The sequence below is a fragment of the Malurus melanocephalus genome, unplaced genomic scaffold (genome assembly GCF_030028575.1).
Source record: "Malurus melanocephalus ecotype Western Australia unplaced genomic scaffold, MMel_1.1 scaffold_20, whole genome shotgun sequence".
In the NCBI taxonomy this organism is placed as follows: Eukaryota; Metazoa; Chordata; class Aves; order Passeriformes; family Maluridae; genus Malurus; species Malurus melanocephalus.
The window spans coordinates 1,657,044-1,673,294 of NW_026623252.1; the positions used below are offsets into that span (position 1 = coordinate 1,657,044).

The 16,251-nt window shown below is 38.8% G+C and overlaps 1 protein-coding gene across 3 annotated transcripts in view; it reads right to left on the bottom strand.

Annotated features, from left to right (window-relative positions):
• The window catches only part of KANSL1L (KAT8 regulatory NSL complex subunit 1 like), a 60,023-nt gene that overhangs the window by 12,194 nt on the left and 31,578 nt on the right, over positions 1 to 16,251 (bottom strand). For all 3 annotated transcript variants that reach the window (XR_008967035.1, XM_057389864.1, XM_057389862.1), the window contains exons 6-9: positions 14,279 to 14,480; positions 3,639 to 3,801; positions 2,435 to 2,545; positions 1,911 to 2,048 (exon numbers count right to left, since the gene is read on the bottom strand). Coding sequence is in view for 2 of the 3 variants with exons in the window: in XM_057389864.1 (XP_057245847.1) it covers positions 1,911 to 2,048; positions 2,435 to 2,545; positions 3,639 to 3,801; positions 14,279 to 14,480 (614 nt within the window). In the remaining variant the exon portion in view is untranslated. The remainder of the gene's footprint in view (positions 1 to 1,910; positions 2,049 to 2,434; positions 2,546 to 3,638; positions 3,802 to 14,278; positions 14,481 to 16,251) is intronic.

Consider the following 16,251-nt stretch of genomic DNA (forward strand, 5'->3'; position numbering starts at 1 on the left):
TGATTCACTGCTCCAGACAAACTGTAATTCCTGTTTTTTTAAATTCAGTCCCAGTATAAGTAGCATTTAGGGGGATTCAGAATTTAACCACCTGTTCTACTTTCCTTCTAACTTAATTTACAGTAAGAAAGGAGAAGTAAGACTTAATATATCAACAAACAAGAATCAGTGTATTCCAACATGGAAAAAGGGGTAAGACTGATCCTAAAGACTGTATTACACAGGCTGGGTCAAGGTCATGAACTCCCATCTCCCAGGCAGTTCTGCAACTCCCTGACACACAGCTTTTATTTTTGGCCTTGTTCATTAGGCAGACCTTCCTCATGGATAATTTCTCCTAGACAGAGCCCAAATTAGGAATAAAAATGTAATACTACACTCAGAGCACTAATAAGCTAGAACTTGTGCTCCTAAGTAATGAATGCACCACAGAACAGTTTTCTGGCACTACGAGACTGTGATCCACATGACAAGAGATTGCTTTTTCGGTTCCATTTATAAAAAACCTAAATACTATTGGCAGAAGATTAAATGTAACTTCAAAAGGTTTCTAGCAAGACATTTTCTCTCTCACTATTGCTCCCAAGTAACTCCWGTTGTTGATCTCAGTGTTCATGACTAAACTTAAGGAAACGGTGAGAAACACTGTGTCAGCATCCACCTCTTGGGGAGCAGGAAGTGGTCAGGGGAGTGGTGGCATGGAAAACAGGATCACAGGTGGTAAAAGGGGATAGGGCACAGCACCCCCTTGGAGACAGGCACAGCGTGTTAGAGAAAGCTGTACAGCAAAGGCAGGGCTGTACTGCATAAGGAGAAAGATTCAAAGGACAACCCTCACCTAAATCCAAGGCAGATTTCACAGGGACTCCAAACAGCTTTTACTCTCTCCTGTAACTTTCTAATTAATTGGGTGATTTTGGTTTGGGGGTGTGAATTGTGGGGTTTGCAGTTTGTTTTAATCCTAGATCATTATTTTTGAGCAAATCATCTCTGCAGTGATCTCCACCTCTAGTGGAAGATTACACTGTCAGTTTTACCCAGATATGCACAGCAGTTTGTTTTTCCACAATGTTAACTGATCATTTATACCTTTTGATTCTTTCCTAAGGGAAATTTTAAACTAATATAGTTTCCCCTCTCGCTCAGTGTCTTATTTTCTTTAAATGCCTTGCGAAGAATTTTGCTCAAGGTTTTCCAATAGTCATATAAATGAATCTGTAACAGAATCTGTTAGGCTTTACATTCCAACAGCCTGGAGCAGTAAGATGCCATTTACTTTTACAGTGGTATGCTAATTTTTTTATCCCTACTTTATCAAATTATTCTATGGAACTTTCAGGGCTTTTCCTATTAATTTACCAAGTGCTGAAGCAGAGATTCAGTGACTTAAAATAGAGAGGTAACAAGGGTAAAATCACAGTAAGAACTGGCTATCCACAAGTCCTCTTAACAGTTTGGAAGGGATCCAAAACYACAAATGACAGTACACAACAAATGAAATATAGTGGAACAAAGATTCCAGGAACAGTAAATGCTTCACTGGGCACTTGACCTAACAAATAATACAAAAGGRTTTTTTTTATAGTAGTCAGTGACATAGACTGAATTGCCAAGTTAAGAATGACATCCACTATTAGAAGAACATAGTTGAACTGCTGAGCAGTTTCCTTTAAGAGTACTCAAAAAAAATACAGAAGCCTGTCTCGTTTGGTATATACACTTAAGAGGAAAGATGATTACTATGCTTTAAAATGGCAAATTATTTTAGTGGTGTTCTAAGTCCATTTCTTCATAGGTTTCACAATARTGTCATTTTTGGAGACAAAGTGAATACTCAGAGCCTAGTGATACTCACACAGTACTTATTTTAAAAGATGAAGTGCCTTCTTGTAGTGCTATTTTTCTCTTACCTACTGCTGTCTCACTTAGATGCCTTTTCTTTCTTCCTTCTGACAGCTGGTCAGGTGTTCCTAACACTGACTGAGATTTGGAATTAGACAAACAGCCACTGCTCCATTGTTTGACAGAAACATTACGATGATTACAGTCTACAACAGAAAAAGCATGTATCAATTTGAGAACTTATTTTCCATTGGTACAATTTATTGTTGGAAATCTCAACTGCTGAACTATTTATAGTGGAAAAACTCCCAAACTTCTGATAGGAATCCAAATAGCAACAGCTTGGCAGTCAGGCCCCCCCCCCCAATGGTATTAGTGTCTTCCTATAGCTCTGGTGGGATCATCTCAGTGGAATAAAAGAGAAATACAGGAGAACCTGACACTGTGGTCTGGGAAGAGATTCCTCTTCTACCTACATAGGCAGGTACTTTGATAACCTGCTTTGTGACGATTTTATAAACTGAACCTCTTCATGGCAGAAAAGTGAATGAAAAATCACCTTGCAAATACTAAAATATTTTGCTKTACATACCATTGTCAGCAGATAGATTAAACTCCCCTGCCAAAGATGAGGTATCAGCAGGTTCTCCTTTGATGTCGTCCTTCCTTAATAATGTTTCAAAGTATATGTGAAGAGGAATATCTAACAAAAAAACAGAAATCCACAAGAACAGGGTCTGTATTAGAAAGATGGCAACCTCTAAGCCAATGAATTATGAATCATCACTAGAGGTCTAGGCATTGATTCATCCAAAACATTCAATATCTCCTATGAGCAATAAGGACTGAAAGGTATTGAATAATACCTTTCTGGAGGGTATTGAATAAGACTGGGATTTTCCTTCTTGAACAGGTCCTACAGAAAATCCAGCAGAGCRGAGAGCACACAAGTACACTTTTCTTGTAATGTGAAGAGGTTTCAGTTTAGCCTTTTGGGTGCAAGTAATTAATGCTTTTGGAAATTSTTACTGCTGGGAGCCTATAGGTAATTTCAAGGTACATTCCTTCTCTATCTCTCAGGAAAAGTCTACAGCAGGGCAATGTAATTTATTTCCTGATGGGAATTCTAATGCAGAATTAGCCTGCAAAACATTTCAAGTGGAAAGGAATTTACCCACTGTTGTAAGGCAGGAAGGCTTTAAGAAAAAAGTCTCTCTGAAAAGCTTTTCTGGAAAAAAAATTACARGAATGAAGAGAAATTTAATAGAAAAAAAATTATCAATGTAAGAAATAGGTTTAATAGCTAGTATATTCAGAATGAGGAGAGGACTGAGGGCAGGGTCCAAGAGTGGGCACTAAACATATATTTATGCACAGTCTAAGACTCATGTGTCTTAGACTGTGACAGAAAAAAAAACTTGCAACGTATTTTGCTAAAGAAAGTTGTTTATGAAAACAACACAACCATAGTATGGCAGTGTGTTGACAAAAGCACCATCTCTACAGGACTTACACTGACCCAATCAGACACACCATGAAACACCCAAGCACACCTTTTTCCTGACCAGTCTGTGAAGGTTGTAAGCACGTTGCTGGTATGGGAAACCTAGAAGGTGTGTTTTTCAAAAGTCAGAATCAAGTYAAGATTTTAATTTAGTTTAAACTCACGTATTTTGACAGTGCAAAGYTTAAGAAAACTAAGTTCTTAAAATCATTAAAAAGACAAGTTAGTCCATAACCTCTGCAGCTGTCACAAGTCATTAGAGATGACTGTTAAGAGTCATGGCATTACTTACCTGAAGGGAACGATAAGACTGGATGGAAGGAAGAGTCCAGCTCTTGCACATAATCCAGGATTTTAGATTCTGTGCTGTACTCRCTGCTGCTTAAAGTGGAGGCTGGCACTACGCATGGCAACTGAGTTTTATATGGAAAGGARGCATCTCTGGATGGCAAAGTCTGCAAAAATACACAGAAACAAAGGTCAACTTTTCCTTTACTCATGTCCTTCAAATCAGACCAGAGAGGAAAAAAGCCCAACAAACCAACTCAGTGAYTGACACTCTTTAATATGTGAATGGGAAGAATATTCCAGCAATCTTCAGATAGTTTAAATATGACTTACCTTCAGTTATTATGAAGGAACCACAGTGCGCAATACAAAGAATACAACCTCCCCTTCAATTATGACCAGGAAACARCTGTCAAAGCTTTCAGATAAAATATAACTCTTTCCAATCATTATTTTGATCTATCCTATGACAAACACCCCTTAAAAATTAATTCTGGCATAACTGGCATGACATAAATGCAAAACAAACCTAACACCAGACTAAATAAGTGGGGTYTCCTTCATTTATCCCCTTAATAAGATTTTTAATATCATTATCTCTAGACACCTTAAGCTCMYGCATTGTAATGCAAGAAACTATATKGAACATTTTGAGCACACTGTGTACTTACACAAAACAAAAAGGCAAAGTCTTTACCTTGTAATTTGAATATCAGATAAGCAACATAAAGAAAATACACAGCAATAAACATGGAGAGGGGTGAATTCAGAATTGATTAATGGGCAGTAACAGGAATTGCTAGAAAGAGGAGAGGGGCAAAGAAAGATTAATTTAGCTGCTTAGCTGCAAGGCTTAAGTATGGAAGGTAAAATGATGGATGACAGATGGTATAGAACTGGTAGATGTGAGGTAGCAGGACTGAGGCAAAAGGCAGGGTGAAAATGGGCAGGAATAGGCAGTAGAGTGCAGGCCATGTACTGAGCTCTGAAAGACTGAAGGAATTCAATGTGACACTACAGCAGCAGTAGTCTGTGCTTCAGAATATGCTACAAAAATTACTTCAGGGAAATAATGTTCCATAAGCTACTTTCTTACTGGATACCGGTGTTAGGAACCCCAAAGATACTGACATTTTTAAAGGCTTCTAAAATTTTATGRTATTTTGCCAAATGCTGCAGATCCTGTGAATGGGAAGGGAGASAAAGGGACACTGGGGTACTTCAAGGGTCTCAGCTTATCACTGTGCCAAGGATCACATTTATCACCTCCTGGGAAACAGTTCCAGTGTAAAAAAACTGTAAGAATGAATATGACACTTTCTTATGACTTTTCATGGAAACRTGTAGCATCACAGCTGAGACTGTCAAAGAACATTACTTGTATATTCAGTACTTCTAATTTCTGAATCTAAGAAAACTCTTCACCTCCTTTCTCCTGTCTGAAATACTCCAGGCTGCACTTTAGTAGTGCCAATCATGTGCTAGTGATAAAATGATTATATCTACCACATTAAATCCCCTCCACTTACTGAAAGCATCCTGTCACACGGCATCAATATTCACAACCCACATTATCTCAGAAAACATTCCATTGAAAAGTTCCCCTTTATGTCTCTTCCTTTCTTCTCAATTGATAAGTTCCCTTGATTGATAAGTACTGTATCTGAGAAACTACTAAAATCAAGTAAGCATATTATGATGCTGGAGCAGAGAACACAGTGGTGGTGGGGGGAGGTTCTTGTATTTAACTTTTTCCCCCCAGGAAAACATTAACAGTCCTAAATCCACCTTGATCCCCATACACAGGTGTGTGCACAAGTACTTTCAACTTAACTCAGAAAGAATTCTTTTCTAGCCCAGGACTCCTTCAAATCAATGTTCTGCTTTTTCCTGTGACAGACATATGGAACTCTTCATCTGTTAGACTTGAAGTATCTATCAAGTGTTTGCAGAACTGGCTCCTGTGTTTGGAAATACTAGAGGGTTAAATGCTAAAGCAAACTTAATGTTTCCCATTATATGGATCATTGCACTCAAGCTTAAAGAGCTTTTAGGTAGCTGCTCTACCCCAKTATACTAAGGGCTTCCTTTTCAAACATGCCTATGCAAAAAAAGCGTATTACCTCTCGATATTTTGGTTTTAGAAATGAAGTAATTTACTAAATCTCTACTGTTTAAGCTGCAACAGCACCACTTCTGATTGTCCTTTTTTTTTTTTTTACAGAAGTGAATCCACATTACAGGAAATAAATATCTCACTCATTCTTTAAATAGAAATTCCCAAGCACTAATCAGTAATATTACCTACAAAGTATATACATGAGACTAAGACATTCTGATATCCAGATCTTTAGTCCTGACTCAGTTTTTCTTGCTTTAATTCACTTTAGCCCCAAACACATCCAGGTTATAGCTTAAAGCTGAGCCTGCTGAAAAACACGCATACATGTTCAAAAAGCATCACAAACACAATTAATTTTGAAACGGTATTAAAATCCATTTGCTAATATCAGTAAATGGAAAATTCTTTTCTTCAATTTGCCTGTGCTAAGAATTATAAAACCTTATACCTGAATTTGTGCCTTGAATACTCTGGCATCAACACCTAAGTAATGAAATCTTTCATTAAGATGGCTTGTAATCCAAAAAAAATATGGACTTCATAGAATCAACAGCAATTTTATTTAAATGCCTGTGAAGCTACTAGGGGGAAAAAAAGTTAAGAAATCTGGCAGTGTCTGTGTTCCCAGCTACCAGATCTGGKTTAAATTTCTGATGGAGTAGTTTTCTACTGGAAAATACTGATTTAGTGAAATCATCATGTTTGTCAGGAATGTTGACTTAATCAACTCTTGAAGAAAAAAATAGAGGTCCTGAGCACTGGAATTACAGCGTTTTCCTCAAAGAAAGTGCTTCAACTTATATTGAAATTGAAATTAAACAGAAGAATTATTTATTGGAAAACTAAACTATCCCTGCTTCCAATTCCAAATAAGAACACAGTCTACAAACCATCTGCCTTTTAGAGCACCCAACTGTTGAAATTTTAACACAACAACAAAAGAATCTACCAAAACCCAACTGGAAACAAGCCCACAAATACATCCATTCAGCCATGGCAATGACATAGGAACATTATGGCACACAGCTTTTAGGAGACAGTCCCCTACAGCAAACCTGATCACCATGCCAACCCTTCAGAAAAAAACAGAGACTACAAAACTGCAGACTTACCAATTTCCCCCTTCCCCCTTGCCATATCAGACCTTGCACATATCCTGAAGCATTTTTCTTCATTACTGAAATAAAAAAACCTCATGCTTCCTGAGCTCAAGCAGATATAAAGAATAATATTGCATAAAATTAATTGTATTAGAGAAAACACACTGTATTTAAGAGGAAAGCAGGAGTATGCAAGCTCTAAATATTCAACTAAAATAGCAGCTCTGGTTTAAACTTATGAAATGGAATAGTATCAACCAACAGAATCTAATTTTCCAGAGTATTATGTATTTTGAACTTGGATTTTTTCCCCCTTAGTACTGTTTTACTGGTTTACAGAAAACATAGAGAGCAATTAAGTTTGATATTCAAAACAATTCTTGCACTTGCTTGTGACAGACTGATGTATTAGACAAAGCAGAACTGGCTCATGTTCCTGTTCTTGAAGGGTCAGAAGGCTGAACTCTACTGGCTATCCCATCCTTCTGCAGAGAAAAGTGTGAGTCTATGAAGCATGCCATAACTGAAAAGAAAAACGTTTTGCACTCCCACTTAAACTGTGAATTCTCATTTCATGGTTTCAGCTTCTGATCACTAAAATTCCTACCATTTTTGGAAACATGCCTAAGTGTAACAGTGCAGAGAGCCACAGTTCAATTATGCCACTGTGTATGAATCCAGTAAGTTAATTAAATTAACTCAAATACACTCTGCTGAATACCTGTCACATCTGCTCCTGATTACTCTTACTAAGCTCAAAAAGGCAAGGAAAATGCATTTATTCTTTCTACAAACACACTCTGAGAAGTTTTCAGCAATATCAAGGAAGGGCTAGCTCTCTCAATATTAAAAAGTGGTCTTCAGTAAATGGGTAGTCAACTGCACCGCAGAGATTTAATGTTGGGTTTCAAGAGAACCTCTGTGCAGGTGGTTGACAACTCCTCTTTGAACACCAAACACACTAACCTTTAATCCTGTTCTGCACACAGTTCAAACCAATAGAGCAGCATGGTACCTGCTGCCCTCAGTGCTTTAGCATGTGCCTTAAGGCCAGCCCACTGCTCCACAGCCTCCCTCTTCTGCACTCAACAATCTGCTCTGAGCAGAGCTATGTCCCTCTGGCAGAACATACAGTTCCACAAAACCTTGTATTTCACAAAGTAAATATGCAGGTTTTACGTGCAGAGTGCTTTTGGGCAACATACCATATGTGGACAGTGAAAGGTTAATCTGAAAGTCCCCAGGACCTTCTCTCTTATTAACAGATAGTGGAAGAGAGGGTGGGCAAAGCAGCTAAGACATCTCTCTACACAGGAACRTGCACAACAGGTGGTGCTGACTCCCCTCCCCCATATGTCAGGTCCTCTCTTTTCAGATGAAGTTTTTATAGAAGTCAAATGGACAGACCTTTCCCATGCATGTCAGGTTCAGGGAAGCAAGCTACCCCAGGATCTAAAAAATTCATCTGCCTCTGGYCCCTCTGAAGCTGTCAATAAAGATAAAGTGGCAGATCATATGGCAGAGACCWATTTTTTCCAGAAGGAGAACAGGGAGTTTCATAAAAACACTAATGAAAACTTGCTCAGCATCCAACTTGTCTTGAATTCAGATTTTTTTGGTCAGTGTTCTACAATGGGTGATAGCTTCTGCTGTTCTTGGAGATCGCCCACCTCTCCTAAGTATACATGGAGTTTAGTTCCTTTAATCCTGCAATAAGCCAATGGGACTTTCACCTGCTCTGTAGAAGTGCATGCTGTCTTCTACATCCTAAAACAAAGACCTTTTGTTCAACTAGAAAATCAATTGAAAAATCAAGGTCAGTGCTTGTTCTTCGACCAGTTAAACCAAATGAAAGAAAGAAATGTTAATCCACAGGAATATCTTCTAAAAAATGCCATACAGAAATTAAGAGTAGATGCGATCAGTAAAACACTACAGAAATGTCACTAAGCTGAAGGCGCAAGACTGTGAAAGCATGAAGGTTTTTCACTCTGAAAAAAAAGAGAATTCACAGATTTACTGGCTTGCCAMAAACCTTAGAGAGGATGGATCTAGTTCTACTGGCAATATCATAGAACTGAAAAGCAAGAGGTGTTTTTCCTTCCTTCCTACTGCCTGTCTTCTTCCCTCTCTCCTAGACAAAAATCTTGTCACCCATTCAGAATCGCTGAATGTGTAGAACTTCTTTTCCCATTCAGRTTTCATTGATTTTTAACTAATAGAAGGCTTTCTTTTTAAACTTTTAAGGTTAAAGTAGTAATTTCATAAACTATTATTTTCACTTACAAACTTGRTAATCAAGGGATTCTCCTCCTCAGACCACAAGACTGACATATCCACAGAGGTACTACACCATTTGCAATGAAYCAGTTTGCAGGAGACTTGGCAACAMAACAACCTTCCCCATATTCACTGCTTTTCAGAAGTCAGCAATGCCAGGAAGCTATGCTGAAGCAGGTGGTGGAACCAGTGTATATATGGATACCAGGGAAGGGGATGACAACCAGTAGACTCCACTCAGTGCAACTTCTTTCTTCCCATCCACAGACCCCTAGCAAATAGCAGCCATTTAGCAAGTAAAATAAAGGCTCTGCATGCTAGATATAATACAAATTATAGTAGTGTGTGTGCACATATATATATATATGTATATAAGTAAAAATACATACACACTCTTTCCAAAAAACTGAACATCAACAACACTTGGAGAAAGACCCACATCTATTTACAACAACATCAACAAAATGTACCAGTGGCTTTAGGCATGCACTAAGAATGCTTCTGAACACAAAAATCATAGAACCAGCACGAGATTTAGACCAAAATAAGAACTCATACCCTAGAATTTAAATACATTTCTCCAGTCTGTTTTGGAGCCTTCTCGACAAGCACTCACTTTTTTTTTTTTCCTTTTTTTTTTCAAACCACTAAATGAAAGCAGATATTCTGCTCTTACTTAACTCCCATTTGAGACTGCAGAGAAAAAAAAAAGTGRCAATATGCAAGAGTTGGCAAAGAAACAGGAGCAAAATTGACATTACTCCAACTTCATTGCTCGATTGTCTCTTACCTTTRTTTAAAGCTGTATAAAGTTTTTATAGATTAAACTCTGAATAGCCTCAAATGACTTGAAAAAAAGCAGAATTAATATAATTWGTTAGGAAGCTAAATGAGAAACAAACAAAATATACTGGTAAAACAAATTCCTTGTTATTAAAAACATAYTGCAGCAAGTCACACAGATAAAATAGCAAAAAAAAACCCCATCAGGACATGTCAGCTAAGTAAAGACCTCTCTGAAAGTTTCTGACTAGGACRACCCTTGTCTGCTTTTAGAACTTTTAGTACCTCACAGAAAATTTAATTCCTTCAAGTGCAAACAAAAAAATAGCAGGAGACAGATYTACAATTTTCCTCACTATAGGAAAAGCATTTGCAGAAGCACCAGGCATTAGACTGGAGAATCAGGGGTGGTGGGGGAAAAGAATTACAAATGCAACAACWGCTGGGAAATTATTCAATAGATATTTGTGTCTTACAGTCCTGACACTAATCTGCTACTTACAGACTTTCTTAGTTTTAGACACTTTTGGCTTTCTTTTTTAGTGTTAAAATTATATTACATACATTTTATTGGAGGAGACAATRACCCAGAGGTTTTGACTTGCCAGCTGTAACAACACAAATGACGGGCAGATCCAACATTTTGAACAAAGCACTCTTCTACTTTCAACTCCCACCTGCAAACATTGTCTTCTTTAACTAGAACATATCTGCAGCTTACTCCTTTGTGCCAGACATTCTTTAAAACATCATGCTGAAGAAATGCACCACTRCAATCATGTCCTCTAGAGTGAAGTACAGACAGCAATCCCAGAGTTTGTTGTGCATGACTCACAATCAAGAAATGGCCTAAGCTCTTATTAAGCAATTTAGACAAAGAAGAAAGGTACAAAACAGATTCCACCACAAAATGATGACTCAGGGATCATCTGTGGTTCTCAGTCATTCTGAAATAGGGGACAAGCAGATTTGGCCCCAAAGAATGTTTCAAGTTCCTAAGGATATTGGATGGCGACAGATCCTGTTTTATTTATCTGCRGTCTATGTTGTCAGTCTGGAAGGTCTTCTAGAGTTTCACAGACTTTTGTATTTTCTTTTAGATACTACTGTGTGTAAGCATTATTCAACTAGCACAGCAGGGGAAGGCGTAGTGCTCTTCAGAAGGGCAACAGTRAAGTAGAGGACAATATAGGGCATCTCTCCACAGGCACCAGGAGGCTAGTAGGTCATACGTACACATTGTAAATGTATGTGGCATGGCAGTAGATAAGAGAAAAAAATGTGGCTGTCTTCCCAGTGACCTTATGAACTGACAGATGGCATAGCAGTTCACAGTTTTATACTGTACTTTTCCTAACATGGATGTTAGGGGATGAAGGGGGAGAATGAGTTTCCCAAACGAATCTGAAAGAGATGTGAGTGATGACACTCTGAATGCCATTCAGATGCACAAAGGGTACAASCAGTCATTGCAATGAAAATCCAGTTGCAAATTTCTCAAAGCTATCCCAGCATTTCTTCATGTCTCACAGATGGAAGTCTGCAATTTGCTGTGATTCTCTGGTCAGAATTCTTTAGTCACCATCTTACTCAAATTACTGTGTAGAGCAGCACTGTYTCTCAGCACTGCCAAGCACTGCTTGATGGCTGTTCAAACCAGGCACTGTGAGGAAGCTGCAATATTCAGAAGATTCAGTTTTCCCTCTGACTTTGGCRAGCTGGTCTCTGTTACCTCCACATCTGCTGCAAGTCTTTCAGTATGTTTTCAGGCCAGTGACCTTAAAGGAATGGGGGTCTTTACAGGTTGTAGTTCTGGGAGTTACTTAAATATGTCGAACTTGAGGACATGTGGTAGAAGCACTTGATAGAGAAGGCACACTTAACATTACATTAAAAATCAACTCTCTTCCTTGTGTTAAAAAGTTACTCTTTCTTTTCTGTGAAAGACCAGAGGAACTTTGCTGGATTACTCTTGGGAATATAAAKGCATTTTCAGAGAAAACTAGGTACCAATCCCAGAAGCCATTCCCTATCCTTACCCGTAGACATCTGCCTAATGCAGCAGCCAGCCTGGGCTGATGGCCAGTGCTCCTTCATTACAGGCTGAGCAATCTCATCAACAGCTGGCTAACCAAGTGTAGCAAGTGCAGGACTTTCTTTACTAAGAAAGTAACAGAGCCTGTTAGAAAAAGATCTGCTAAATGAAATGATACCCTGCTGATGAGACCCAATACCCATTTAGGTTTGATAGTCAGAATGTGCTGGAAATGACCAGTCTCATTTTATCACTTACTTTTCCCAGCAGAATCCTGATCCTCTGTTTTTAATCAACACTGTGTGAGAAGCTTTGTTCCCTCCTTTACCTTAATTTTCAAAACTTTAATTGAGTTTGGCACTTGCAGGATGACTGAAGCTGACAATTGCTGCCATCACCTYTTAATCTCAAGGGACAAGAGCTACAGAATCTGTAGCTCATGATGCAGTTCCCCACAATGCCTCTCAGTTAACYTCCCCATGGAAATGACATTCAAAARCAGAGTCTAAACACAGGGTTTTGTGGTGGGAGCTGCAATAAGCATAAGCAACACTTCCAAAAAAGGTGTTTTACCCTATTGTCTTTGGGACATCTCTGTACTTTCAGTACAGAGACACTGAAGCTGTTTTAGTATAAGGTAACCGAGCACCAGAGATGCCAAGAGAATGAAGCAGGCACACAGTTGCACCAGCTCAAATACTTGAAACCTTAACTAATAACCTAAAAATGCACTTTTTGCTTGCAGTCTACAGCCAAAGGTTAATTACAAAYCTATCTTTGTAGTCTACAAGTAGAGGTAAACTATCAAGTATGCAGAGCAGCTCAGCTCTGTGGCTGGTCGAAGGTAAAAATGTAAACTCTGCCTTGAACTCCTGCTGTCAGGCTACAGAAATGAAGCTTCTGATCACAAACCTTAACCGATATTATCCGAACTTCATTAACTCTGGCCACTTCTCAAAACACAGAAACATCGGCAGTGCTTGTAGAAATACAAAATACTGGAGCCTGCAAGACAGAGGCTTCCAGAAAGGCCTATTATTTAGAAACTGCATCTGGAGTGAAAACCCTTCTTGTGTAAGTAGAAGGACGGGAAAGTCCTGGAGTCTCTTGCTAAGAGAGCCCTCTCTACAGCTGCAAGAAGCACTTGGAGGCACCAGCCATGGCATTGAGGCCTCTAACCTCTGTGACAGGACTGAACGGGAAAGCTTAAGTCCACAACAGCCTCCTTCCCTAATGCAAGGAAGGTGAAAAGACTAAGAATCTAGGAGATGGTAGAGCTTCCAAACTCACTCTCCACCCCCATCCCCCTTGCTCCAAACCCTCCAAGCACACTGCCAAGTCTTTAAGCCCCACTGCAAGGAAGCTGGGAACTCAACTAATAAGAAACTGGACAGTTTTYCAGGAAAGTATCTTGCTAAAACTAGGATACTTCTGCCATTTTGCAGAGAATTCTGAATCAGCACAGAACACCCTTGCTCCCCAGACCACTGGCATACTTGGTAAATCCTAGACAGTTAGCAGAGGAGACATGGAGATTTCCCTCAATATTACACACTTTTAAAAGGCAAAGTAAAATGAAGACATTAAAATCTCTTGGGATTAGCACTGCTCTAGAGAATGAGTTCATACTGTCTGCTCCCAAATTAGACTACTACCACAGTTAAACTCATTATATATTCTTACTAGCAACATGCTATCAATATYAGATGCAAGCATATAGCCTTGCCCTGCACAACAACGTGTTTTTTTTCTATTTTAAAATATTAATTCCTCTGTAATGAAGACAATTCTAAGAGTTTCAAAGCATTCTTAAAGTGTCATGAAAAAGGCAATATAATTAATCAGAAACAGCAAAAATGGAAAGACAAGATTAAGATACTGCAATTCAATTTCCTAGAAAATAATGTGCCACAAGCTGTGTAAACTTTCCTGTAGCTAAAACAAATATTCCAAAAACAAGCAGGCAGATGATTTACACTGTAGCCTGTCTCTTCGTAAGTCAGGCCTCCCAGAACACTCAAGCTGTCACTTAGACTGTATAAAAGCTTTAAAGACAGCCATACAACAAACCAATTTGATAAGCAGGACTCTGAGCTTTCATTTCCATGTTCAACTCATTACCTCTGAGCTCCTGCAGACGCACAGCATCCAGTACTGCTGCCACACACACTCTATGGTCCCTGAACGCAAAAAACAACCAAGCACAGCATGCACTATTCAAGCACAGCATGCACTATTCTTCTAGTACAACAGACAAGACACAAGCTAACTCAAGCAGCTGAACTCCTCGGTTTTCTCTTCTGAAGAGAGAGGCAAGGGCCTACCTGTGGATTCCAGTGACAGACACTGTGCATTCTGTAAAGTTTCCTCTTCTGGAAACTATGAAGTGGCCTTGTTCGGGCAGATGTGCTCACATTATTCACCGAGACAGATCTGAGTCTTGTCCTGTCTCTTCTTCTTTTCTTGACATGCTGATGGTCAAGTAACCAGCTGCTTGAAGAAGATACATCTCTGTTGTCAGAAGCTCTGCAATTTCATCATTAACAAGGGGAGGAAACACAAAATGTTAAATATGCTCCACGTGCAGAGGCTAAGCTTTCACACACTGRTTAGAATTAGCTATCTAAGAGAATTTACAAATACCAAGATGTTTTAGCACACTGATACAGGAAACTGTGTATGTGCTTTGTTTGCATGTTGATTAATTCTGTGTCTGGTCAATAAAGAGTGTTCACACTTTTTGTTCACCCTTCTGCTCATGGAAACAAATGTCAAAATGAGGTTAAGCCCTCAAGTATGTAGCAGGTTTTGGTTTTTTTTTTCAAATTCAAGAACTCTCTTTCTAACATTTTTAACACTTACGAGTTTTCAGTTACAATTAATATTTCCCTTCAAACTGACATTCCATTCAAGACAMCAGTCATGCCAGTGTAAAGGAGACCTACAGTCCTTTTACTTTTAGCCCTAGTACTTTTTTTTTGCTCAAGAAACTGAAACTTCAGTGAAGCTTTACAAACCAGTGATCATTCAGTAAAGGGGCTGCAACTCACTATGAAGCATTTGTATCAAAATTAGGAACACTACACACTTCAAGTGTAGAGAGTCAAAATYAAGTGCAAAGACGCAGCCAAGAGCAGTAGAAACCCCTACACAAATGTGTAGAACAACCTGACACTATTATCACCAACCTACAGCCTGTCTGGTCTCCAGAACAGGCAACACCCCAAGGTAATTCAAAACACTCTCCCATTTGGGTGGGAATGAYTCAGTGGGAAGATTGAAATTCCCTGTTACAGGTATTCCTGATTTTTTTTTGTTGTTGTAGCAACATCTGCTTTCAAAGCTGAAGGCTTTGCTGCAAAAAGTACTCAAGTGTGCATTTATTTTTACARTACTGAAGGCCTTGATCACAACTCTGAATTGCCTGAGCAGGGCAACAATACAAGGTATTTTGGCCTTGGTTCATAACAGGTCATCTATCAGCACAAATGATTATTTTGTCTTATGACAAGTCACAGTTTTATTAGTAAAGCTGTGACAACAAAACATGAAAACAAATTTATTACAAGGCCACTTATAAATCTTTTTTGACAGGTGTTATTCTTCTAACAGTACATTTTTATTAAATAAAAGGGCTTATTATGGAAGTGTGATTAAACACCATCCCACACTGTGCTGGAGTGGTAATGAGGCTTTACAGGCTTAAATTTCAGCTGTCTTTCTGACAAATCAGTACAAACTAACAAGCAACACAGACACATGAAAAAAACACGCTAATTAACAGAGGGAAGGTACAAAATATTTAAAGGAACTTATCAGTAGCTGCCAAGAGAAAGCCCAAAATACTGAGGCATGACATTCTTAATGTTAGCATTGCATTTTTAAGACTTGAGAAAGAAATACAAGGTCTATACTCCATGAAAAAGATTTCTTAAAATAGTCTTTCTGAATTCTCAAGAACATTTGCTAAGTCAGATGGTYGCAAACTCAACTTCTGGATTTCCATATACCTCTCTCTTACATGAGAGACAACTTGGACAGATAAATTAGAACAAAAAGCTCCTCAGCCTGGCTCCTCAATGTTTGTGATTCCTGCCTTTGTTCTGGTGGTCTCCCCAGGTCCTTGGTAATTTCTCTGCAGTCTCTGACMGCTGCTCTATTTAACCCCCTGTGCCCTGCAGCAATGCCCCACTCCAGTTTCAGATGAAGAGAGATCTCAGCTTCGCGGCCTGGAGCTCCAGTACATGGCAGTGTGGTTTTCCTGCCATTTATGTAAAAGACTTCTGAATCAAGCTTT